Source organism: Phoxinus phoxinus (genome assembly GCF_949152265.1).
Source record: "Phoxinus phoxinus genome assembly, chromosome: 2".
In the NCBI taxonomy this organism is placed as follows: domain Eukaryota; kingdom Metazoa; phylum Chordata; class Actinopteri; order Cypriniformes; family Leuciscidae; genus Phoxinus; species Phoxinus phoxinus.
Genome location: NC_136877.1, coordinates 6,426,217 through 6,452,062, shown reverse-complemented (window position 1 = coordinate 6,452,062; position 25,846 = coordinate 6,426,217). Strand labels below are relative to the sequence as shown.

At 37.9% G+C, this 25,846-nt stretch overlaps 2 protein-coding genes across 6 annotated transcripts in view; one reads left to right on the top strand and one right to left on the bottom strand.

Moving 5' to 3' along the window:
* Positions 1-26: 26 nt before the first annotated feature.
* Positions 27-11,991, top strand: btbd10b (BTB (POZ) domain containing 10b). Of its 2 annotated transcripts, none has more exons than XM_079605455.1 (8): positions 27-211; positions 4,190-4,386; positions 4,464-4,740; positions 6,102-6,204; positions 9,597-9,717; positions 9,876-10,073; positions 10,421-10,531; positions 11,116-11,991. In XM_079605455.1, exons 2-8 carry the CDS (start codon positions 4,233-4,235, stop codon positions 11,433-11,435), a joined length of 1,284 nt encoding a protein of 427 aa, XP_079461581.1. In that variant the 5' UTR covers positions 27-211; positions 4,190-4,232; the 3' UTR covers positions 11,436-11,991. The 2 variants fall into 2 exon arrangements, with proteins under 2 accessions (XP_079461581.1, XP_079461580.1); XM_079605454.1 differs by having other exon boundaries at positions 32-211; positions 4,464-4,770.
* A 336-nt stretch (positions 11,992-12,327) lies between these two features.
* The window catches only part of bmal1b (basic helix-loop-helix ARNT like 1b), a 28,323-nt gene continuing 14,804 nt past the window's right edge, over positions 12,328-25,846 (bottom strand). For 2 of the 4 annotated variants that reach the window (XM_079605450.1, XM_079605452.1), the window contains 17 exons: positions 25,583-25,603; positions 25,200-25,268; positions 22,546-22,584; positions 21,525-21,551; positions 21,245-21,402; positions 20,647-20,726; positions 20,470-20,562; positions 20,260-20,377; positions 20,032-20,181; positions 19,110-19,356; positions 16,147-16,253; positions 15,917-16,067; positions 15,740-15,828; positions 14,268-14,364; positions 14,095-14,191; positions 13,866-13,959; positions 12,328-13,091 (listed from right to left, as the gene is read on the bottom strand). In XM_079605450.1, coding sequence (XP_079461576.1) covers positions 12,931-13,091; positions 13,866-13,959; positions 14,095-14,191; positions 14,268-14,364; positions 15,740-15,828; positions 15,917-16,067; positions 16,147-16,253; positions 19,110-19,356; positions 20,032-20,181; positions 20,260-20,377; positions 20,470-20,562; positions 20,647-20,726; positions 21,245-21,402; positions 21,525-21,551; positions 22,546-22,584; positions 25,200-25,268; positions 25,583-25,603 — 1,798 coding nt within the window. In that variant the 3' untranslated portion in view covers positions 12,328-12,930. The remainder of the gene's footprint in view (positions 13,092-13,865; positions 13,960-14,094; positions 14,192-14,267; positions 14,365-15,739; positions 15,829-15,916; positions 16,068-16,146; positions 16,254-19,109; positions 19,357-20,031; positions 20,182-20,259; positions 20,378-20,469; positions 20,563-20,646; positions 20,727-21,244; positions 21,403-21,524; positions 21,552-22,545; positions 22,585-25,199; positions 25,269-25,582; positions 25,604-25,846) is intronic. The other 2 variants (XM_079605451.1, XM_079605453.1) reach the window with 1 other exon arrangement.

Below are 25,846 nucleotides of genomic sequence, written 5' to 3'. Positions count from 1 at the left end.
TTTTTTAAACCCATTGACCACGTCACACAGTTCTCGCGATACTTTAGTGAAGTCGCGTTTCCTGTCAGCAGTTGGTGGAGATCAAATTCGCATTTTCAGGAAAAGCTGATGGTCCTCTTCAAATTTTGATGGTTATTCTTTTCAATTTACCTCACGGGAGAACACCAGTATTAAATAATTTCACAAACTATGCTAACGATACAGTAAAAAGGTAAGAATTTGTATAATTTTTCATCTAAACGGCTGTTGTTTTGTTGGCTAGCTTCGGTGGCTAGCTAACGTTAATAGTTCTGTTGCGTCCGCTGAGGTTTTGTGTGTAAAAAGGATCTCGCTGCTTTACAACAAACCAGACATATAATCACACGTTTATTTATACGTCCTTGTTTGATTAATGAGTGAAGCGTGTCAGATAGCGTTTATTTGGCTTTTGTTCTTTTTGTTTTCTTGTCATGCATCGACTCTGGCAGGATGACACACCATCCGCGACACTTCGATCAGTCATTGATTAGTTGGATGGATGTCAGTTCTATCGCTTTTGTTTTATCAAATCAGAAGAGTTCTTAAAAAACATTTTAAATAACATTATGGAACATGATTATGTACACTTCAGTGGCCCTAAACAGTATTTTGACGCTTAATTCTCTGAATCCTGAATTACATTCGCGGAAAAAAAAGCTAATGCTAACACTTTAACACATTTCATTTGTTAACATTAATGTATCATTAACTATCCATGAGCAATACATTTAGTTCTGTATTTTTAAACTGCTGTTCATTGTTTGTTCATGTTAGTTCACAGTGCAATAAATAATGTTAACAAATAGCCTACAACTTTTGATTTTAATAATTTGGGAGTAACGTTAACTTACATGTTGAAATGAACAAAGAAGTGCAATTCATTATTAGTTCATGTTAACTAACTAATGTAGTTAACTAATGAAACCTTATTGGAAAGTGTTACCAAACAAATTCTTTTTAACACTGTAGTCATTTTATTATGTGTACAAAAAAAGAAAACTAGTTGTTGTCACTAAAACTTTACTGTAAAAAAAAAAGTGAATATATATATATATATATATATATAATTTAAAATGGATAAGCAAGTTAATTGAATAAGTTTGACCAAATAACATGTGATAACTAGCAAAGCAATTTTATATATTCTCCCTGTTTAAATGACTAGCCTAACCTTCCACAGTAAAGAATATAATCACTAAATTGTGGATCATAATGACAAATGAACATAATAGCTATATATATATATATATATATATATATATATATATATATATATATATATATATATATATATATATATAGCCGTCGGTGTATGAATGGGTGAATGTGAGGCAATGTAAAGCGCTTTGGTGGCCATTGGGTCTGTGAAAGCGCTAAATAAATGCAGTCCATTTACCATATATATAATTATGAAAAAGTACAAAAAAAAAATCACGTCATAGTTGTAACATCATATCCTGAATAGTAATGTAGCCTAAATATGTAAACATGTCTAAAGCAGTGAAAAAAATGTTTAAATTATGGCGTCCAAAAGCTTTATTTGCATGGCCAAACATTTCTGATTGCAATGAAATGCAACGTAAAAGAGATTGATGTGAAGCAGTTTAATGGTCGTTAATTCATTTCATTATCTTACGTTGTGGGAAAAGAAACAGGTCTTGTACTTGTGAGGACACGACCAGAATCCCATGTGTTCAGTAAAGTGTGTGCAGATTATTACTCACACACTGCACAGGATGATAAATGAAGCAATTCTCTTCCTTGTAAGTGTTTACTAAGTCAACTAGTTTATCTACTTGTGTGTGTGTGTGTGTGTGTGAGAGTCACTTAACCTACACATCTCAAAGGATAGGATAGGCTAATTGTTTGTGGTTTTGGCTTTAACTGAGACTTTGCAGGACCTGGCTTTTTTAACTCATAAATATGTGCATTAACAATGTTTTTATTAACTGCACACTGACTCTTTGTGATATAGAATATATAGCCTATGGTACGTACTTGGCACAATATGAAAGAATGACGAACTGGCCACGGGTTTATCAGAAGTCCTCAGCTATGTTAATTGGTCAGTGCACGGCTCAGTAAGAAACGGGTGGTCTCTCTCCCTCTCTCTCTCACTCTGAATTTGTTTTATTTTAAGGGACTGGTTTAAATGGACAACTATCTTTGGAATTTCCTGAACATTAAAAACCCCAGAAGTGCTGTGCGAGTGTGCGCAGAGGGAGAGGTTCTGCACACACATATCTGATTCATATCCCGTCTTAAAGTGCCTCTATTATGCCATTTTAAATGCTCATATTTTAGTTTTGGAGTCTCCTACAACAGGTTTACATGCATCAAAGGTCAACAACACTTTAATTTTCTCATAATATACATTGCACATCACCACATTTTTATTTTATTCTCAAACGACTCGTCAGATGAATTAGTCTCTCTAAATCCCGTGAGCCTTCTCTGCTCTGATTGGCCAGATGGCACAGTCTGTTGTGATTGGTCTACCGCGTGCCGCGCTTGTCGGAAGCTAAACGCCCATTATCATAAGTAACTGAAGCTCCGAAGCCTTCCTCAGTCCTGATTGTACACACTGTAAAGGCCGTAACGATGAGATCGATTTTACCATATCAATCCGAGCTCGATTATGAAACATTGGAAGAACTAGTTATTCAACCCGAACCTCCATCGCAAGCACGTCTTGAGCAAATTCAGTTTGAGGTGCATTATGAGATATTGCTGTAATTCCTCACCATCCGCATTAACAAGTGCATGTTCATCAACAAACCGATGTGTAGCTTTAGCTTATATTTCTCATTTATTGCGGTGCACATGCAAGAACCGCATAATTAGCCGAGCACTAACGTGAATGACTGATGCAACATTAAAGTTTGCAAAACAAATCTGCATTAATAGACACAGTTTTAAGTACCGGTAATAGTATTTCAGTAAGACCGTAATAACGTGAGTTAGCCAGAGACCGACCCAATATAAACCCCAAAACTACTTATTTTGAACACCCAGCTGAAAATATATACACCAACAATTATTCATTCTTTACAGGTTGTGATTCTGAGGAGCAAGCTGGTCCAAGTAAACTGCAGATGTCCTATCTAGTGGTGTAGAACCGTAACGCTATTCAAATTACAGAGACGGGACTCGTTTAGGCTGTTCATAGTCTATTCTTTCTTTTTTTGGAGACAAAGTTAAATTCAAAGTTAAAGTCCATCATGTTAAACTTTATTTATCATGCACTTTTGACTTTACATATTTGCAGAACGTTTACATTCACAAACAGCTTTATTACACACTGCATGAAAGGGAATATTCGGGGGGAAAAATTAATAATAGGGGCACTATGGTTATTAATCTAATGCGTTTTAGAATATTTACAACGCAATATAAAATATTTACATATTTTGACATAATTTGACTTTCAAACGTGTAATAGAATGGCACTTTGATTTACCACGGTACTGTATGGTTACTTTAGCATTGTGCAAGTCTAAAAACCATGGTAGTACAACAGTGCTGCTTTGTTCACTTATATGCTACAGGTGTGTATGCACACACACACAACGAGTCTGTTCAGTTGTATGACAAACACCAGGGCCCAGGGCCCGTTCTCCTGCTTATTACTACACTCATGACCTCCAGCTGAATTCACCCAGGCACTTCCTGATCAACTGGAACAGAAGCTGTTCGAACACACACCCTGTGTCAGTCCATACCGTCCCAGCCCTAGTTGCAGCTGAGAGTGGGTCTCTGGGAAAGGTTCATTCACAGCCCATTTCCAAAGGGGCGTCACCAACGGACGTCGCTCAAATGCCTCTGGACCTAAATCTAAATTTGCCAGAAGTTCGGCTGGGTTTTCCCAGGCTATCATTTTAGTACATCAAGTTAAAAGTAAATGAAAATGTTTTATTTAATATGTTATTTAGTTTCACTAAAATGTATTTTATTTAAATGAAAGAATGTTTCTTTATGGTTTTAGTTAACTGTAATAATAACTGGACTCCACTTTGCTATGCAGAGATGTGAACAAACGTGACATTAGCTCTCTATGGTGACGTGGGACCCATTGCACCTTAAATTACACTGGGAGTCTGTTCCTCTCGAGAGTCGCTGGATTCTGACACTGGGTCTTGTATTCAGAAGTGTTTCTCTCTTTTTCCCGCAGTGGCCAGATGTGTTAGTCTGGACTTGAGACTGTCCAGGTGAAAATGAACATGCATGGTGCCAGCGGAGGCTGTGACCGATCCAGAGATCGAAGGCGCTCCAGTGACCGCTCTCGGGACTCTTCGCACGAGCGCGCAGAAGGCCAGCTCACACCCTGCATTCGCAACGTGACCTCACCCACACGGCAGCACAACAGCGGTGAGAAAACTCTCTTTGTCGTTCAGGTCCGATTTAGCTGTTCATATAAGTCATCATGTTGTGTGTCACGTGGGCAGATCGCGAGGGCGGCTCATCTCGACCCAGCAGCCCCAGGCCTCAGAGGATCTCTCCCAGCAGCAGCAGCAGTGGGGTGGCCAGCAGCCGGAACAGTAGTTTGTCCAGTTCAGAGGGCACCTACAAGGGCATGGGTGAAATGGTCTTCGTCTACGAGAACGTCAAAGACGGAGCCCGCAGCGTCCGCACATCAGAGAAGGTCACACTCATAGTGGACAACACTCGCTTCGTGGTGGACCCGTCGATTTTCACAGCGCAGCCCAACACCATGCTGGGCAGGTTAGGAGCAGACCGCTCATCTGATAAAGGGTTAAAGATCACCTTATAATTTTGATTGTTTCTACTTAACCCCTTTATGTTGTTTAAAACATGTATGATAATGTTGAAAATATTTGTGACCACACATTGCATTTGCAGTGGGAAATGCTAATCTGAGTTAAGGTTTTCTACATTTTCTACACATTTCTAATATCAAACTTTTAAAACTTTTTTTAAGACCTGCACAAATAGAATTAATACCATTAATACCTACAGAACAAACCCATACAATCTTAAAATCTCAGATTCTTTTACTTAAATAGTCACACATTTAACTGCACAACATACAAAAAGACATGTTTTATTCAGTTCAGCTCTTAAGTTTACATAACCCATGCAGAATATACAAGATGTTCATAATTAACAAAACGAGGGATCATAAAGTAACTTTTTTTTGTTTTACAGTACTGTCCTGAGTAAGTTGTTTTACATGACAGATGTTTACTCTAGAGTCTAGACTAATAAACTTAATTTACCCAAATTAATTTTTATACTGTGTGTTGATGATCAACTGGATGGTCAACGGCTGTTTTGTGATAGTTGTTCAAGAGTCTCTAGTTTGTCCTGAGCAGTTCAACTGCCCATCGTTCTTCAGAAAAATCCTTCAGATCTTGCACTCTTCTTAGTGACTATGAATATTTCTATGATCCCTCCTATTTTGTTAAGCTTATTAACATCTTTCACATATTGTGCAAAGTGAATGTTAACTTATGAACTGAACTATACATATATATTGAAATTGGTTCATGTACTAATATAACAATGCATACAAATTAGAGGTTGTACAATATTGGATTTTGCTGATATGATCATGTTTGAAGATTACACATTTATGTAATTCTATTGTTGCCTTTTACAGTTTAATAATTACAATAGAAGATATTGTGATTCCTGTTTTTCCTTCCCCAGAATTTTCCTTCCCAAGAATTTAAGACCTCTTAAAATGACAATGAAGATTTTTGTGACACCATTTTAAGACTTTGTGGCCTTAAATCAAACTAAATTTAAGACGTTTTAAGACTCTTTGAGAACCCGCAGGAAGACTACTAGAAGTAAAACTGGATCAGTCCAGTCCTATCTTAATAGCAGGGACTATTGTCCAGAATCTCTGGGCTGTTTTTGTCCTCTATAGAAGGAAAGCAAATGGGACTCCGACTTACTTTTAATATCTCTCTTTGAAGAAAAAAAATTAGGGCGGTGAGATGACCGAACCCTTTAACTTGTCTCAGCCTTAAAATAATGTGTAATCTGTCTATTTTAGATTTTTTGTTCTTGTTTCTAAAACGCATGTCTTTTTTTTTTTTCTGTTTTTTTTCTTGTAGAATGTTTGGATCTGGACGGGAACACAATTTCACCCGGCCCAATGAAAAAGGAGAGTATGAGGTGGCAGAGGGCATCAGCTCCACTGTGTTTAGGGCGATTCTGGTGGGTTTTTTGTCACTATATCTTGTCTTACTTCTGTCTCTCTGCACACATCACAGCGGGTCACACCCTGATGCTGCAGGCAGACAGCATGTGGCTTGCATGTACTGAATGATTCATTTTTAGGGCTTTCAAAATTAATGCGCTAATTTTGCGATACAGTTTTTATTGTAATGTCTTAAAAATATTTAACGCAATTAACGCAGCATCAGTTTTTTCACTGGCATCCTTTGGCTAGCGTTACATTATATGATTGCGCTGTCATTCATTCAAGTGCTTTTAAACTATTCAAGCGTGATAAGACACAAAAGAGAACTCAAATATATATTGGCGTGATGTCTGTAAAGTGGCTCCAGAGAGCGCGCATTGAACAAAATGATCTTAAATTAGTTAAAAGTCTTTAATAACTGTAAAGAGTTGAGAACATCGGATGCGTGTCGGATCAGATCCGCATTATCTTAGTGACTCTAAATCATACTATAATGTTGAATGGTTATAATTACTTATTTCATCCCAAGAAATTGAGAAAGATCTATTTACATCAGTAGCAGTATTAGTACTTAGTAAAGAGATGCCATTTAGCAAATATAAAAAAATACTGTCTTCATGCTTTTTCTTCATTTCAGTGTGAAATTATACAAAATAAAAATGTAATTTTAATGTTTGGTGCGATTAATTACAGAAAAAGCGTAAATTAGTTACTTTTTTTATCGATTGACAACACTATTAATTTTTATTTGCGATACCTGTGCGTTTCCCTACCTGTGGCGTCGTATGGCGTGATGCTTTGTGTCTGATGTGTGACCCACTTAACAAGAAGCTACAGTCACTCACAAATTCTAGCCTCTGGTTTCAAATATAAATATTTGATTTATAAACTTCTAATATGACGAGTTTCATTACGTGGCTTTATTACACTCGCCACTATGCATTAAAACGGTTGTCTGCACAAAACGGATATGAATCCGATCTTCCTTTCCCACGTCAATGAAAGCAACAGATGTGAGCTTCGTTTTATTTATCATCAGCTAATTTCAAGATCAAAGACCACAATAGGAGAGAGAGCAGCATCAGCACTGGTAAGATCATTTAGTCTCTCTACTTTTACTGAAGATGATTGTGTGTGGAGCGTTTGCGACAGTTTGCACATCGGCTTGCTGAAGATACTCAGCTACGGCACGTGTTATATCCGGCTGTAACATGTCATATGGCTCATAACACACTCTCATACGTTTATTTTTTTAACATTCTGGGACGAGTAAAATTTACATATGTGGTTTTAACAACCAGATGCATTACTCTTGCCCAGTTTCGTTTTGAATGCATCTCAAACCACCTCCTGAAGTGCTTTGATCGGATTTAAGTCCTTCTCGAAAGCGTTTCGGAGGGCATTTACACCTGCTCTTTTCACGATCGGATGGCTATCCCATCAGAGAAAACGCATGAAGAAACCAGGTGTAAACAGGCCCAAGGAAATCCCTAATTGTGTTTAGATGGCAGAACAAAACTTGTTAATTGGAAGACGAAGTGAATTGTATTCGTAAATGAATGTTTAAGACCGGTCTGTGGTTTGGTCACAGACTCGCACTGCTTCGTCTCTGGGAACATCTCATAATGAGCTTCCAGCAATAGCTTTTAAATAATGCTGTTAAGTGCAGCATAAGCCTGTCATCAGCTTTGCTGTAATGATCTTTGGCCACAGTGTCTGTTATGTGTCTCAGGGCAGTGTTTATTGTGTTGCTGTACCTCAGAGCACTGTAGGCAATCAATAAACTCAGATGAGTGCATTCAAACAATGTCACTGACTAGCAATCCAGAGAGAGGCTGTGTCGAGCGTGAGAGCTTTAACAGAGAAGCGTTCAATTTGCAGGACCAATCTGAAATAATCACTAGAGAGGATAAGGAATGGGATTTGGACAGCGTCTGGTTTTGAACCTGCATCACTTCTGTGAGCTCTTCTAACGTATCATGGGCACGTGGTCTTCTGCAGATGTGTCTGATATTAAACTTCTGGCTGGTTTTCTGCTGAAAATTCTTTTTGTGTAATCGACGGTAACCAGTAAATAGCTGATATTAAAGTTCTATATATTTCCGTCTAAATAAATACAAAACACTAAAAGCTAAAATGACCCATTGCAAGATAATTACAAGCATTATAATGTAAAATATGAAAATTGGATATTTTTATACACACATCACAGCACTATTGACACTTCAGAGTGATAAAACGCATGAATGAGAATATAAAGAGCCTCAAGAAGTTATAAGCGCAATATAACTTGAACCAATTTGGTACGTCCTCGATCTTAAAAAGTGTTAAGCACAATAAGCAGTAAAAAAAAAACACACTGACTGACACACAGCACAAGCGCGCAATCGTGAATAAATATAGTTCTTTCACGTCTTATTGCGCTTCAATAGTTGATTCTGAACTGCCGAAATAACTCGTCACTAATTCCAGTCTTACTTTCTATTACAAACATGCATAGGTTTGTAACATGTTTGCATAATGTCCGCCTATGCCCTTCATTGGCTACTTAATAACGTCTACTTTGACTCGCCCTCAAACACCGGCGTTCATGTTGTCATGTCGAGAAGACGCTGTTTTTGCGCTGTGTAAGCAAATCCACTTCTAAAGAGTGAGGACTCGGGACTCGAGTTAGAATTTAGATATGGTAGTGGACGTTTCGTTTCCAACACGCGCTGTAAGGCCGTGTGTCCACCAAAGCGTTTTTAGCCACCTGAAAACGCTAGGCGCTCTGCTGAAAACGCCTAGCTGCGGGCGCTTGAGAGCGTTTTGGCAGCGCAGTTTTTTTTTTCAGTTGAGACGCATCGTTGCTATGATACAGAATATCCATTGGTCCGTGTGGTGTTAGTCCCGCCCCTCCTCCACTGTGATTGGACGGTTGGCTAAAAAGTGACAGTGATGAGCGCTGCGGTTTACCCAAAGTTGAACATTCTTCAACTCTCGGCGACCTGTAAAAAACGCAGAGCGCTCAGCGCTTGAGCGTTAGATACTCGCTCAGCGCCTCGTTACGCTCCTGGCGTTCTAAAAACGCGCCATTCCCATTGAAAACAATTGAAAAAACTCGCCAGCCGCGTGAAAAAAACGCTTTGGCACACGGCCTAAGCAATAGAACAATCACAACGGACTGGGCATCTGACCAATCAGCAGAGCAGGATCTCAGAAAGGAGTTTAGCTAGACTCAATGAATCCTTGATCGTTTCAGACACTGTGAGAAAAGAGGAGATGCTGCAATGTATATCATGAGAAAATGAAAGTGTTTTCTGACTTTGGATGCATGTAAACCTGTTGTTGGAGACTCCAAAACAACATGAAGAGCAGCTTCTTTAATGGCATCCTTTGTGTTTTCTGTTCTTTCTCTAACTGGCAGGATTACTATAAATCTGGGATAATCCGCTGTCCTGATGGAATCTCCATTCCCGAGCTGAGGGAAGCGTGCGACTATCTGTGCATCTCTTTTGACTACAGTACTATCAAGTGTCGAGACCTGAGTGAGTAATTCCTCTGCTCCTTGAAAAGCCTGTTCTGATAATGTCCATGTCCATGCCAGTACTGGGATCTGACAGCGGTGATATTTTACCCGTGTTCTCAGCCTCATTTCCCTGCTTTGAACAGGTGCTTGTTTATTGACCCAGTTTGTCTCATTAAGGTGCCCTGATGCACGAGCTGTCCAATGACGGCGCTCGGAGGCAGTTCGAGTTCTATTTGGAGGAGATGGTGCTCCCTCTGATGGTGGCCAGCGCTCAGAACGGAGAGAGGGAGTGTCACATCGTAGTGCTCACAGACGATGATGTGGTGGACTGGGACGAGGAGTACCCGCCGCAGATGGGAGAGGAGTATTCACAAAGTAATCACACACACCTTTCTGGATTATCTGAAAAACATTTCATGAGTGTTTTTAGTGATGCACCCAAATTATTATTATTATTACTTTTTTACTGAAACCATAATTAACTTTCATTTAGCTGAAATAAAATTCCGGTTAAGGCAGTTTTTATATAAACTTTTTTTTATATATATATAAAATTGTGTTTTTACTCCAGATCATGGTTAAAATGTTAATATTTAAACTTAAGGCTGTAAAAATAATTATTCAAATATAGGTTAAAGTAAAATTATATTTTCGTTTTTGGTGCATCACTGGTGTTTTTATCTGTGACAACAACAAATATACTTATTTTTTCCTTTTTACAGTTATATACAGTACAAAGCTGTATCGTTTCTTCAAGTACATTGAAAACCGTGATGTAGCCAAATCAGTTTTAAAAGATCGAGGACTTAAGAAAATTAGGCTGGGCATTGAAGGTAAGAATCCTATTTTCACATACAATTTTTTTTATACAATATTTTACCTATTTAGTCAAATATGCAATCTTATTTTAATAATTTAAAGGGAAAGTTCACCCCAATGAATGTTCACTGGAGTAGCAGAGGAGTAAATATAGAAAACGGGTGTCAGGTTTAACAAGAACCAATGATGTTCATTGTCTTCCAATCTGACATTATTTCATGATATTGATATCTACAAAGCAGACCGACTGGTGGCTGATATAATCACATTATTATATTAATACATGCACACTACAATTCAATTATAACCAATGAGATACACAAAAATTAGCTTATTGAACTTATTTTACAAAATTTTCAAAACCTACTACAAAAAACATTAGGTCAAGACATAATGGCCAAATATTAGCCGATACATCAGTGTCCACTTCTAGTCAAAATATATAGGCCATATTTGATTTGGACGTCACAGTGAAGGCCAAGGTTCTGCGTGAGGGAGAGTATGATGACAGAATTATAGTTTTTGGTGAAATTGTCCATGATGGTTATGTTTACATATCAGAAGACACAACTTTTGAATATCAAATCTGCATCTGTAGGTTATCCAACATACAAAGAGAAGGTGAAGAAGCGTCCCGGTGGTCGACCTGAGGTCATCTACAACTACGTCCAAAGACCCTTCATCCGCATGTCCTGGGAGAAGGAGGAAGGCAAGAGTCGACACGTGGACTTCCAGTGCGTGAAGAGCAAGTCCATCACGAACCTGGCAGCGGCAGCGGCAGACATTCCCCAGGACCAGCTCGTGGTGATGCACCCCGGACCACAGGTGGATGAACTGGACATTCTTCCCAACCAGCCTCCCCCCGGTCACCACTACAGCAACGAGCCCGACCCCGACGCCCCGTCGCCTGCCGTCTGAGAGAGGACGTCCTTCACCGCATGCTCAGCATGAACCAGAGACACTATAACCAGATTGCCTTCTGCACCTCCTCCACAGCCTTAGAGCCTCAACTGTCTAGTTACTGTATTTAAAAAGAAAAAAAATACTCCATGGACTTGGGATGCTGGCATGGTCAGTGCTCTCCCGTTTCGTCTTCGCTGTTCTTTTATTTTTTTTATTTTTTACTTGACCAAAGGAAATTTATTTGTTTGAAATGAAGTTAGCAACCTCACTTATTTTGTAATTGGGCCTATTATATGATTCTAATTATTGTTACTATCGTTCTTTTACATTTGACTTATTATTAGCGCAATGAGTTTAATTATTATTAATATTATGAAGTTTCTTTCACTTGATGCATTTGGGTTTGGTGCCACTTTTTCTTTTGGAAAGCTCTCCCCTTGGTCTCCTCATAAGCTCATTTGCCTGGTGAATGAATGCAGTGTTTTTCTTAGCTGGACATTAATTTATCTGCTCAAGATCTGTCTGTTCAAGCGCTTGAAAATCATTGTATTAATAAAGATATATAATGTAATGTGCTGTGTTTGAGACAATATGTTTGATCGTTTTGCTGATGCCAAAGACAGTATAGATGCTGACTATATTGTTTCTCAAATCCTCTGCCATATAATTGGCTAGAGCCGTTTTATAACCTGTGCTGTTTTACACAATCCGGTTTGGGAATGCTTAGAATTCAGATAAAAACGAGTTTAAGTGTAAACACAGAGAGAACGCAATTTCTAATTCGACGTTTTACACACAAACAAATTATATTTGGTGCGAATACATTTTTTTTTTTTTTTTCATCTGAATGGTGTACTCTTACATGAAATGAAGATTGTACTCCAAATAGTTTTCCATAAAAAGAATATAAAGAGAAAGAAATACTTTTTATTAAAAAAATGTCACTGCCCTTTTGTTCATTTAAATCATATACATCCAGATAAAATAAATCATACATGTTAGAATACATACATCTATGTTACACTTTTTTTTTTTTTTTATAAGTAAATATGCAGAAACACAAAAATGAACTGAAATGCTGCATATAGAAATCATCTCTAAGCCCAACAGGATTTGTGGTTGGTTGTAAGTTGTTTTTGTTTGTAGAACTGACATGTCCATTAAAACAATATCCTCGCACTGATAATGGTGTGTTGTAGGATGATGAGCGATCTAACACCGTCACAACCTGGTGCGGGAAGCCGTTGTTTGTCCTCAAAGCAAGTGAAATAGTAACAAGATTTGACACATTGGATATACAGTTGTGGAATGGGATTGTGGACCAATGAGATTTTGCTATGGGGTGGAGCTACCTGAGGCATTGAGACAAAAACAAACATAACGTCACCAAGAAAAAAACTGTCCTGACGTGTTGATTGTCAAAGTCATGGCTGGTTCGAACGTGAACGGGACGGAGTTATGTTGCAGGATACGGTGTGACGGGTGGGATGGACAGGTGATGGGTGAGCTCTCACAGCGGCCAGGGTAAGTCACTGAAGTCCACTGGACCCCCGAGGCCCGCGTCCGCCTCCAGCAGGCTCATGATGATCGCCATCGCAGCCTCATCACTACTGGGACTGCTGGAACCGGGCTCGTCCGGGATGTCACCCATACCAATGTGTGAATGATCACCTGTGGATCAGAGGAAGCATTGTGTCAAATCTAGTAATACTGACAAATCAATGATCAGGTAAGTCTGGTGCTCTTCAGTCAGTTTTTTTTGTTTTGTTTTTTAGAATTATTTTTCTAATCGGAATGGTATGAAACTTGGTAAAGGTTTTGGCACTTGCTGTGTGAACGCACAAAAAAAATCATGGGACATGATTCGAAAAGGTTAAATGGTCCTGAAAAAAAGTCGTCACACTTGTACTCCTCGCGGTCAAAAATGACCGCATAGGAAATTAATGGGAGACAAATTTCACCTAGTGAAAACTTTTGTTACTGCGGCCAAATCAAAGCTCATTTTTTGAGATATCAGGCTCAAATTTTGAATACAACTTGTTTAGTTTTATGGCTTTGATTTTGTCACAGTTTTAGAGTAAAACATAAAAAAGAAAATGTCATAATGTACTTTTTTTTACATTCACTTTATAAACCTTTTTCGCTTCAGCAATAATCTGCCAACTCATCTTTGAAATGAGATCAAACTTAAGTCTGTGCTCTAAACAAAGCATTCAAGATGTATGGCAGTTTAAGTTGGAAATTACATTTTCAGTTTTATGCTCAAAAAGTGAACAAATTGATTATAAATACAGCGGAAATATAATTTAGTACCATTTTTAGGGGATTTTATGGTACTAAATTATATATATATAAACATTATCGAACTAAAATATAGTACATTCATTTAATTGAAATAAAAAACTAATTTCGGTAATTTTTGAGGACCAGAGGGTTAAAACTTACTTAAAATAGAGCTGTTAGAGTAAGGATATCCTATGCTGTCCTGGCCTGACATCATCCCGGCAGAAGGAATGTCTGGAGTTCCAGCATTTGAAAACTGAGGAGTTACGAAAAAAATGTAATCAGGAGATGCATTAACGTTCTGTAGCTCTTAGGGATGTGCGATATGTATAATTTGGTCAATATCGCACATCCCTATATATGTTTGTCAGAGACTGAAGCCCAAAGTTACCTTCCTGCCCGCAGGGGACGATGTGTCAGGAGGGGGTGTGCTGTTGGTGATGTTGAGGGGGCTTGAGCCACAACTAGAGGGGGATGAGCCTCTTATCCTGTCAATCATATCAATGAAAGATGAAACCAGATGCAATGTCATCAAGAGTGTGAAACTCAAGTGCAGATTATCACCTTTGGATCTCCATCACTTCCTCTGCGATCATGCGTCCGATCTTTCCTGCGCCGGGTCTCGTTCCTCCAGGGATTCCGGGAACAGTCTTGCCTGAGCCTGCAGTAGAACATTTGACAAGACACCGACTGCCGACGTATATCCGTAAAAATCAAAGTGCTATGCTACATTCCAGCATTGTAGTCTTCCTTAGCCAACTGTGGTACTAGCAATCTCTTTCTGTCATATATACATATATATATATATATATATATATACAGTAGACAACATCTGAAGTGGATCCACAAAGGTCACCAAATTTGTCCTAAGACAAGAACGGGTATTGTTCAAAATTTAAACTTTGATGAAAGGTTTTGATCCACTTAAAATGTTGACTATATGTTTAGTGCAAAGGTGGATCATATCAATATTCTCTTAAACTTTTTCCTGTTGTGAGACATTTCCTTGTGATTTAATTTTGTGCTTAATTTTCTTTCTTTGCATGGTCAAATTTAAAATCGTATTTAAATTTCATATAACATTACCATCTATTTGGAATACAGTTTTAACATTAACATTGACTAATAAGCTTAATGTAAAAATGAAACGGTAAGCCTGAATGGGTTTCAAATATTCAATAACTAGGTTTATATAATATCATCAATAAATCCCATTTGTTTCGGTCTATACACTACAATAACTAATCGAATATTGCTTGTTCCACAGCTTGTATTTGATTTATTTTAATGTTTTAACTGATTAAATGTCATTATTTTGACAATGAATACATTTATGCCAATTCTAGGCAATTTCAATAAATGCATTTTGAAAATATGAAATATTATTTAAATAAAATAGATGCAAACAGTTAATAATAAACTGTGCAAAATGTTTTTACCTATTTCATTTATGCATGACTGACAAATATGCATATGCATCAGATTAAGTTTATTAGTTTACTTAGGAGTCCATAATACTTTTACTGTAGGTTGAATCTCAAAAACTGTAAAGAAACACCCAAAAGTAAATAAATTTAGCTTAAACATTTTACTTTTTTTTTTACATTTTCATGCCAATTCAGAATATTTTCCCACCCAATTCTCAGCAGCCTTCTGTAATGTAAGGTTTATGTTTAAAGCATATTTGTAAAGTGCGGACAATTTTGAGGGAAAATGCTTTAAATGTCATGAAATAATGTTATTTTATTTTTTACATTTTGAGTATGCAAAAGAGGAATTTGGGGGAGACATGTAACTTTCTGTAGCCCCAAAATTGTATTGGTTCAAAATCCTATTCATATTATAAAACATTTTGATTGACTTGTCGACAGTGATAATAATTTTCAGTTATATGGATCTCTTTGATATTTACTTTACTATGGCTATCACATTCCCTAAAAATCTGGTGAAAGGTGAGACAGCCGGCAAGCCACAGGTTCCCGACCACAGGGTCATGACCTGGCTTAACAGTCGCTGTGTAAGTGAGATCCGCTTACCGTCACCGGCTGTAAGGACACTGTCCATACTCTGAGGGGAAGCAGCAAGCTGAGGATAGTGAGACTCTGCTCCTTCAAGTGAACTGCCCCTTTAAAACACACATCCATTCAGGTCAGTAAACCAAACCGCCAGAACATTGATATTATGAATTATTAGTCGAGATTTTGTTTACTTACGAGACAACTGTATTAGTTGAGACTATGTATTCTACTTCTTTGGTCCAAGGGTTCATGAAACTGAACCATCGACTTCTTAAAGTTATAAAAGAACCGTCTTTAATCTTGAAATTGTAACAGTTGGTGTTGATCTTCTCTCTCATCTGCAGAACTGCAAACAGAGACGTACAGATCAGAAATCACGACACGCGTCTGGTCACGCTGCACTCGGGAAAGCGCACTGTTGTTACCCTGTCTATGGCATTCAGCAAGATGTCCGATGTCATCCTGATGGAAATACTCATAGAAAGACGTGCCCAGCATCTCTTGAGGTAGATAAGCAAGGATGGCCGTGGCCCTGAAATGAAAAGAGGAATCTTTTACACACAGAGGAGCACAAGTGTTTTTACAGTGCTTGCAAGCCACTATTGTACTAATACAGGTGAAACTGGAAAAAAAATCGAATATCGTGCAAAAGTTCATTTATTTCAGTAATTCAACTTAAAAGGTGAAACTAATATATTATATAGACTCATTACATGCAAAGTGAGATATTTCAAGCCTTTATTTGTTATCATTTTGATGATTATGGCTTACAGCTTATGAAACCCTAAATTCAAAATTAGAATATTGTGAAAAGGTTTTCATAAGCTGTAAGCCATAATCCATAATCATCAAAACTATAACAAATAAAGGCTTGAAATTTCTCACCTTGAGTCTATATAATATTAGTTTCCCTTTTAAGTTGAATTACTGAAATAAATGAACTTTTGCACGACATTCAATCGAGTTTCACCTGTAATATCATGCAAACATTTTTCTACTCCACAATATTCTGCACTTTCTTAAAGGCAGGGTAGGCCATTTGTTCCAGAAACATTTTTTGTTATGCTGATTGAAAGTCTCTTCACATCCTGATAGCAATAACTAAGTTAAGTAGCCTAAATGTATTTTAAAGTGGCCTAAATGTATTTATATGTATATATATTAGGGATGTCCCGATCAGGTTTTTTTCCCTCGAGTCCTAGTCAATTGATTTTGAGTATCTACCGATACCGAGTCCCGATCCGATACTTCTATAATACATAAAAAAAGAATAAAGAAGAGCGAAAAAACAGATCCAGGATGTTCCTTTTTATTTTATTTAATTCACCTTATTTTAACATTCAACAACTCTGTTAACAAACAGAGCATTTCTGTGAAGTAGCTAAAACAATCAAGTAATAAATAACATAAATGTTTCACTTTTGGTGACGTCAACAAATGTCATGCCGCACGCGTTGCTGGGTCTAAACAAAAAAGTCAAAAGGGTCTAACTCTGTGCCACCAAATAACTATAGATGTGTTCAAAAATAATGAGAATATATATACATGTATATATATCCGAGTCCTGATCGGGAGGCAACGTCCGCCCCGATTTCTGATCACGTGATCGGATCTGGACATCCCTAGTATATATACATATATACTGTATATTGTCTGTGGAAGGTGTAGGACCATAACATGTTCGTCCAATCATTGTATTCGGTAAACAAAGCAGCATATCCTTCTCCATAGTTTTGGTTCTTGTTCTAAACTTTGCATGCAATGGCGGATCCGCTACTGTCCTTCCGAACGAACGTCCTGTAAATGAGTGCTGCCCTCTGATGTCTCATGTCTGCTAGTATAAAAAAGCAGTATACTTTGAAAGCTGTGCGGATACAACTGTGCGTAAGACAGAGCGAAATGAAATGAAGTATACCTGCGTCTTAAGACTCCACAGGTGCAGTTGACATACAGTATAAACGAAACTGTTCTGTTGTCACAGAGGCATTGTGCAGTAATTTTAGGTGCAGTGTGTGTCCTACATTTCGGCCTCTAGCCAGGTCATGACCTGGGTCATTTATCCATTTCTATATTTGGACATTGATCCGCATTGTGCTCACAAAACCAAATGAAGCTAATAAAACTGTCACGCTAACATCAGGATTGGTCATACGGTCAATGACCACCAAACTTCTGATCCCAAATCAGTTTATCCATCAGTAGAGTAGACAAAACAAACATCTCCCAACCAATAATCCATTTTTACCTAATAGTTTACGTAAACTTAGGCCGTTTACACCTGGGATCACAAGTGGACGATGGTGTAAACGGGGTCTAAAGCGGTTTCACTTACAACCACTTCCAGAGGCAGTGGAAAAAAACATTCAGAGTTTTTGCTTTCGTATTGTAAACACTCATGTGATTGAATGTGTTTGAACAGCCAAAAAAGACCGTCTTCTCTCCGTCTACTGACTTCATACATTATGGGAAGTGCGCTTGCCAGTCGGGATTTACACTTTGTTGACTAGAGACCCAAGTTTGGTCTGGAGATGAAAACGTACCAAGCACAATGTTCTCTCTCCATTCCTGATTTCTAACACACACTCACAGCGTTCGGCTGGCCTTGCGGCTTCAGAGCAGAAATGAAAGCTGTATATTTTTCCGTCGTGTTCATATGTAAATTGCGCGAGCTTATTTTGTCCATTAGATTAAAAGATCTGAAAAGCCCCGACGTTTACCTGTCCATAAACCCTCCCTTCGAAGAAATCAGGACAGAAGTGGTTTAAAGTGGACACAAGAGGTGGATTAAAACACCAGGTGTAAACGGGAATGTGTCTCCCTCGTCTACTTGTGATCTGATCGACCAAAACACATCTTAATACCAGGTGTAAACAGAGCTTTACATTCATGTAATGTAGAATCTGGAAAAGTATACCATATTATATAAGGCTTATATTATAAGCCATGTCACATGTTGTAGTGCATTGGCATTGTTTAAGGTTATTTAACCTAGTTAGGGTGCGGTCACATTTACTGCAGCTCTGCAAAAGAAACCAGGCCATCCAAAGCCATTCCTGCCAGCTAGCAAACCAACCAACCCTAAATAACCGCTTTCCAAACTGCCTCTTTATGGACATGTTTTAAATATTGAAGTGTAGTACCGTAGTTTCTACCTTCACCGCCATACAGAGAGGCTTGCTATTGGTTGGCGCTGCAAAAGTGAAATATATTTTACTGATGCGACATTCGCATATGGCAATTTTTCGCCATTGGAAGTCGATCAGGCAAAACTCTTCATTGCACAGATTTGGATTTTGCATCCGAAATTTCACCGAGCAACGGTAAATGCGACCACACCTGTAAACCGCAACCGTATTTCATGTTCAGGCGCCCAGTAGTCACCACTTGCCTTTGGTCCACAAAAACAAACTTCCCATCAATGGCATGGCGCGAGACATACTCTGTCGGCTTCACCCGGATGTCTCCATTCATAGGTTGGGGGACAATATGAGGATGTAATCGGCCAATGGCCACTAAGCAGCTGAGATTACAGCCTTCATTATCAGGCTCATTGTCTTCATCTAAGCCCATCTTAATGGGCGGCCAGCTCTTTAGATAGCCAGTGCTGTGGATGGTGCAGAAGCTCTTGCGATCGGCTACAGGGAGAACAAAAGCAAAAGTTATGATGAGGAATCGCTGTCTTTGAATATTTAACATTATTTGGTAACACTTTATTTCGATAGTCCACTTTAGACATTCTACTAACTATAAGTAACTTTGCAGATACATGTCAACTAACTCTCATTAGAGTATTAGTAGACTGTCTGCTTAATATTTGCTAACACTTTATTTTTGTTGGCGTACGTGTTTACGTCACAGGCATACAGGCTTAAAATATAGCATTAATTTCATTGACAAAAAAAAAACAAAAAAAACAATTCTGTCATTTTTGAGCGACACGCGAAGAGGGCATGAGGGTTAAAGCAGCAGCTTTACCGTATTAAACATGAAAAACTGTGTTAGCGTCTCTTTCACTTTCAGTGCTTCACATTGCCACCAAGCCGCCTGGAGTGCACACTACATCAAATTTCACACACTTTTGCGTCACCATATGCACGCAGATCCCCCCCCCCATAACACTCATATAAACGCAGAATAAAAAGTGATAACGCAACGCCACTTTTGCGTTTTCTCTTCAGATCCTTTCCGTGTAAACATAGCCTTAGTTGACATGTAGTTGAAAAGTTACTTATAGTTATTAGAATGTCTAAAGTGGACTATCAAAATAAAGTGTAACCCAATATTCAAAGTAAATGAAAGAACTGATTGACCATTCTTTTTGGAGCAAGTCGAGGGGAAATCTTTTTCCTCCATTTTGACGAGGGACCTGTTGCACTTCATTCTGCAGAAGAAGGAGCGCCTGGAGCCCGAGCACAATCTGGAGGGACTCGGGGCGATGTCTGTCCTGACTCGCAGCCCGGCTGAGAAAATAACACTCTGTCAGATCATTTTCAAAACTGGTGGAATGTATGTATATATAGCAGCAAGTACTAACTTACTTTTAGCATCAATGAGTCTCTCCCGTGGTGCTGTGTCAGATGAAGAGAGCTGCTCTTTGACTTTTGCAATGTCTTTTGGATGCAAATAATCAAACAAACTCTGGCCAATCAGGTCATTCTGTAGGATGGGGAGAGATCAGCAGGCATTATGAGTCACACGCTGACTTCTGAGTCATATCATGGATGTTATAAAGCATTAGTAGGCCTTACCTGACTGTAATTTAGAATTTTGTAGACAGACTCTGACACAAAAAGGATCTTTCCCCGATCACAGCCCACAACGAATAGAAAACCATCAGCAGCCTGAGACCCACCAATGAATCACCAATGAATCACAGCCAGGGATTATCACTCAGTGTAACACAAAAATGTATTTTGGTCACCTACCCTTAATATTAAGTGCTTCAGCTCATCGTCTGATAAAAAGGCTGGCTTGTAGTTAGCTTCAGTATAAGGGTTTGCAGCACCTTAAAAAGACAGTAAAAGATAAGCATATGCATGAGTAATCCATTCGTACTTGTAAGAATATGAGACACTTGCGCTCAATTGCAAAACATTTGGGCCCGGACAAACTTTGCGCTCTTTCTTGAAACTTTTGTATTCTTTCACAAAAGTACTGTGTTACTGGATAAACTTTGCATTCACTCACAAAAGTAGTATATTAATATTGTAATAATCATATAAATAATATCAGATATAATAAAACATCATATAATGAAGTTATTCTACATTACAAAACAACTTTGCATAATAATAATGCATACTGCTCATTTAATCTTTTCACTCAGTTTGTTTTGAAACCATTATTGGTGATATAATGTTTGTGAATAAAATATAAATTGAATGTCAATGTCATACTCGTTCCTTTTAACTTTTGAAATCACTTTTATGTTACTGTACTCGGCTACACATCTACTTGAATGCACATATATTTAAAGTCCCAGCCAGACCATAATGTCTCTATGGGAATGAGTGTGAACCTCACCTCGGAGTGTTTTCATATGCTGGACTGCCATGCGCAGCACAGTGAGTTTATCCAGTTTGCGAGACATGGCGTTGCAGGTAGGCACTAATGAAGCCAGCTCATCAATAAAGCTGTTCATCTTGTCTCTGCGTCTCTTCTCTATCTGACTGTGAGCCTCCCTGTTGACAACCAAGAGTCCAAAACAATGTTACAACTGGAAAAAAATAGCATATGATCTACAACAGGCTTTATCCACTAATAATAATAATAAGAAATAGAGAAATGCTCTGATTTACAGCACCTTGCATTCTTAATCTGCTGATCGACCCTGTTGAGAGAAAAAATATTAACTTATTAATCAAATTAATCAATCATGTAAGCTAAAATATACAAGAACAAGAATGGACTTGCTACTGCTAATAGATACAGAGCATATGTAAGATATGCTGATGCTGCATGAATGGACATACACAAATCCTGTAACAGATCTGGGCAGGTGGACCTGGGGGAGGTGGAGGGTTTCAGAGCAACTCTGGTCTAGCCTACAGCAAACACTGAACCAGACTATTTAAATGTTGAGCCAGCAATCTCATTGGCTGAAGAATCAGCAGAGGCCAATAAGCTTGTGCCATTTACATAGGCGGAGAGTGAACCAACTCCTGGACAAAGATAAGGAGATGCGCTTCCCCTTTAAAACACATTTAAATAGATTACCATTAAATAGTTTCAAGTTACATATCACAACCTACACACCCTTTCATAAAAAATCATGATCAATTATTTGTTTTTAAAGAATCTACGTTCACAAGCCACTGTTCATTTTAACAGAAAAGCACTTAAACACCTCCGATTGGCCATTGCGTTCAAGAAATCAACAGATATTTTTGTGATTGGCTACATTGCTCAACGCTGCAAAAACATGTAAATAGAAACCTTTTACGTTCTCCAAAGCGAAAGAAAGACACGCACTGGATTGCTTGCCAAATCTGTTACGCCAATAATATGCTATTATTATGGAGAAAACTGATCGTATACCAGCAGTTATGAGCAGCATTTCCCTCTAAAAGCAGGCAGCAGCAGGCATTGGTTTGAGGGAGGACATTTCACGCTACTCTCAAGTGTGTGGCCAGCCTTACACACACTCCACCAATGGCCATGCAGTAAATGATGTGCTTGCTTGCAGATTACATGTAAAGGACCTATCAGCCTGAGCCATCTAGAGTTTCGTGACTGAACTGTAGATATCACATGTGATCTCAGACATTTAGACCACACTGTGTATATATGAGATATAGATTATCTTGATCAATAATTCAGCTTACCTTTCAAGTTGTTTGTCATTGTCTGCGTCCATACTGTCCCTAAAAAATAAAAAGTAGACAAGTACATTAGCTTAAATAGTTCAGGAGTCAAGCAATACTTTGGATTAAAATGCATGAAAGTCACATATGTTTATACTTAGTTAAAAGGACAACGTATTTCTCAAAACCTAATATTTCTTTTAAAACTAAGTAATTTTTCTTTTTAATTTTGTCAATATAGTTCATAAATGATTAGTTTATGGGCACATCTTATTAATTTCCCATCATGAAATGTCATTACAAGGATCCCACAATATGGTACCAGAAACAATATACTATGACTTGATATGATATAACTCCCATTTCGCGCACCATCAACTCCAGCTTGGTTGTTTCATAATGGCTGGTTTCATAACTGACCAGATTGAGAGAAACATTACACGCTGTTTACCTGAGGGCTTGACACTGTGATAACATCTACTGCAGTTTTTTTCTTCTGTTGGTTAACCAACTTTTTATTTACCCGAACCCCTATAACCTCAATAATTCACTTAAAGCAATGCCTACGATTTTAAACCACATACTGCATCAATTAAATATAATGCATCTGTTCTAGTTTGCAAACAATTCAAATATCTAATTTCATACTTTTTATAAGTACATGCCAGTTTTATTAAAATAAAACCTCTTGTTGTTTACAAACCCTTCAATGGGAAACTGTGCATTACATGAGCTGCATAAAATAACTGCTATTTTTCTGCATGATATTTAGACATTGAAACTTAATTGTGACTGTAAATTGTGCTAATAGTGTTGTTTACGTGCACACGCTGTTTAACCTGATTAACAAAAACAATTAATGCAAATCAGGTAGCTAATAGCACAAACACTATATATCAGTGCTGCAGACTAGCATAATCGACATCAGCACATGGGGAACAAACAGCAACAATCCAGGCACATGAAGCGGATCTTTAAAATGCAGAAAGCGCTCTTGTCCATCAATTGATAAATAACTATGATCAGTATAGAATGTTCTCAAACATCTCTTTTGAATGAAATCCAGGCATTGGATTCCAGGCATATAATTAGCCAGGCATTTTAATAAGTTATATTTGAGCTGAAAACATTAACTTAAAGACCCCCTGTGGTGAAAATCAAGTTTTTGATGTGGCAATATAGCGGCTGAATTATGTACATGATGTATATTACGATGTTATGATGAACCATATGCCTTTCTCCACTGCCGTTCTAAGTTATTCAAAGCGTTTCTAAGGATGCTGATTTTTAGAAGTCTGACTCTGAGATGGCGAACGGGGACATGGTTTGTGTAACATTAGCAACACAATATTAGCAGTTTGATAAAGTAATCAAGCCAAAGATAATTAATTACAGTTATGTGTCCGATGTTGTAGAGAGCGATACTTAGAACGCATTACCATTCTGATACATCGACTTGTAGACGACCCTGTATGAGTGAGTGGAGGCGGTGCTCATTTGCATATTTGTGGTTTTGCGTATTATAAATGATACAAGAGTGTAGAGTTACATTCAAGCTATTTAAAGGCATGAATAAATTTCACAGAAAAAAAAAACGTTTAAAATGTAAATATGCCATTTTGGTGATCAAAGATGATACTTTAATCCCAGCACACAAGTACCACCCAGTTAAAGTGGATTGTGGGTGCTGGGAGAATAAGATGCAGGTTTAGTGCAGAAATACTTGTTTAGTGAATTTGCCCCTAATTGTGTAATTGAGTCTGATAGTTTATTTGTAAAACATGGATTGCCAGCCCAATGGTTGTGGGTGTTTAATTAGTGACTTTATAGGGTGTGTTAACACTTGGCAGGTTTGGTTAGATTAAAACGAACTCTGATGCAATTGCTCTGTTAGTGTGGATAAAATAAGTGTGAGAACGCTGTCACCCAAACCCTGCTGCACACCAAACGTTGGGCCTCAGTCCGCTTCCAAACGAACTCTGGTGCGGTTCGAATGAAATACGAATACAGCACAAAGCAAAGACATCTAAACGAAAACAAAAAACAGGACATGATGTCTCAAGATGTGACCCTAAAAGGACAGAATGTTCAAGAATACCTGGATCTTCTCATCATAATCGTTATGTCGCTGATTAAAGTTCAGTACAGACAATGGAATCGCCGTCTCCTTGCAGCAGTTCATCGGTTGTGTGTGTGATGGAGGAATTCCTGCCACTGTTTTAACTCCTTTACACATTTAATAAGCTCTTCATGAGTTCTCAGCTGGTAAAAATACCATCATTTGTACGCACATACCGGTACATAACGTGCCTACAATAAGCACTTTTATTCCAGGGACATTGTTTTGGATATTCGGTAAGTTCTATCAGAAAAATATGTCATAAAAGCCGTTTTTTGTTTTGTATCTTAAGGCTCAGTGTTAAAAATGTCAGTGTGAACAGCAAGTAAACCAGGACTAAACGTATAATCTTTTTTTTTTGGTCCAGACCAAAAGAACCAAGAGAACCGGACTACACACAGTTAACATGGTCACAATTTTCACCCTTGAAATATCTCTCATCTCTTTGCGTGAATTGAGAATTTGGATATCAAAGGTGCTGGAATACATTTGTCTTAAAATAAGTACAGACTGGACAGCTTGACTAGTTAGCATTTCTTCATCCATACTCACTGACCGTTCACTCTCAGGGTATTGTGTGAGCTGTGAGTTTGGGATGAGGAATCTCATCCATGAAGCCTCAGATCTAAGAGGATAAAATTTGTATTTTTCTCAAAATAAAACGGGTGAGTTGATAAATAAATACAAATCTTAATTTAATTAGATGAATGATGTGCCTGTTCTTAAAGAGAGGCACAAACACTTACAAAAAGGTACTCTGGCAGTACCATGGTTTAGTGATGTTTCAGTGATGATAGCATGGTAATATGTTATATTTCATGGTAGTGTTTTATATGTTATGCCATGGTTATAGCTTTTTGTAATAGAATAAAATAAACATTCTTATTCACATTTTATACTATTGTAAAATGAAAATTATTTGGATGTTTTGATACTCACTCAAAAGAAAAACCATCGATTCTGTGAAAAGAAAAAAATTGACAAAATCAATTTCATATAATCTTATATTAAAGTAATAGTCCACCCAAAAATGAAAACTACGTCATCATTTACTCCCTCATGTTTCAAATCTGTATAACTTTCTTAGTCCACACCTTACTGTGTCCATGCCTTTTCAGCGCTAATTTTTCACTGAGTGTATTTAGTAAATCCTGAGAGTAGTTTTTAAGCCGAAATAATTTAAAGTTGAATGCCCTGAATGAA

What these genes read in the sequence shown, in the direction of transcription:
- btbd10b (XM_079605454.1), top strand. Translation starts at nt 4,233, where the DNA reads ATGAACATGCATGGTGCCAGCGGAGGCTGTGACCGATCCAGAGATCGA. An exon ending in CACACGGCAGCACAACAGCG is followed by an intron (nt 4,387 to 4,463) that starts GTGAGAAAACTC and finishes TCACGTGGGCAG; the next exon opens with ATCGCGAGGGCGGCTCATCT. An exon ending in TATCAAGTGTCGAGACCTGA is followed by an intron (nt 9,718 to 9,875) that starts GTGAGTAATTCC and finishes TGTCTCATTAAG; the next exon opens with GTGCCCTGATGCACGAGCTG.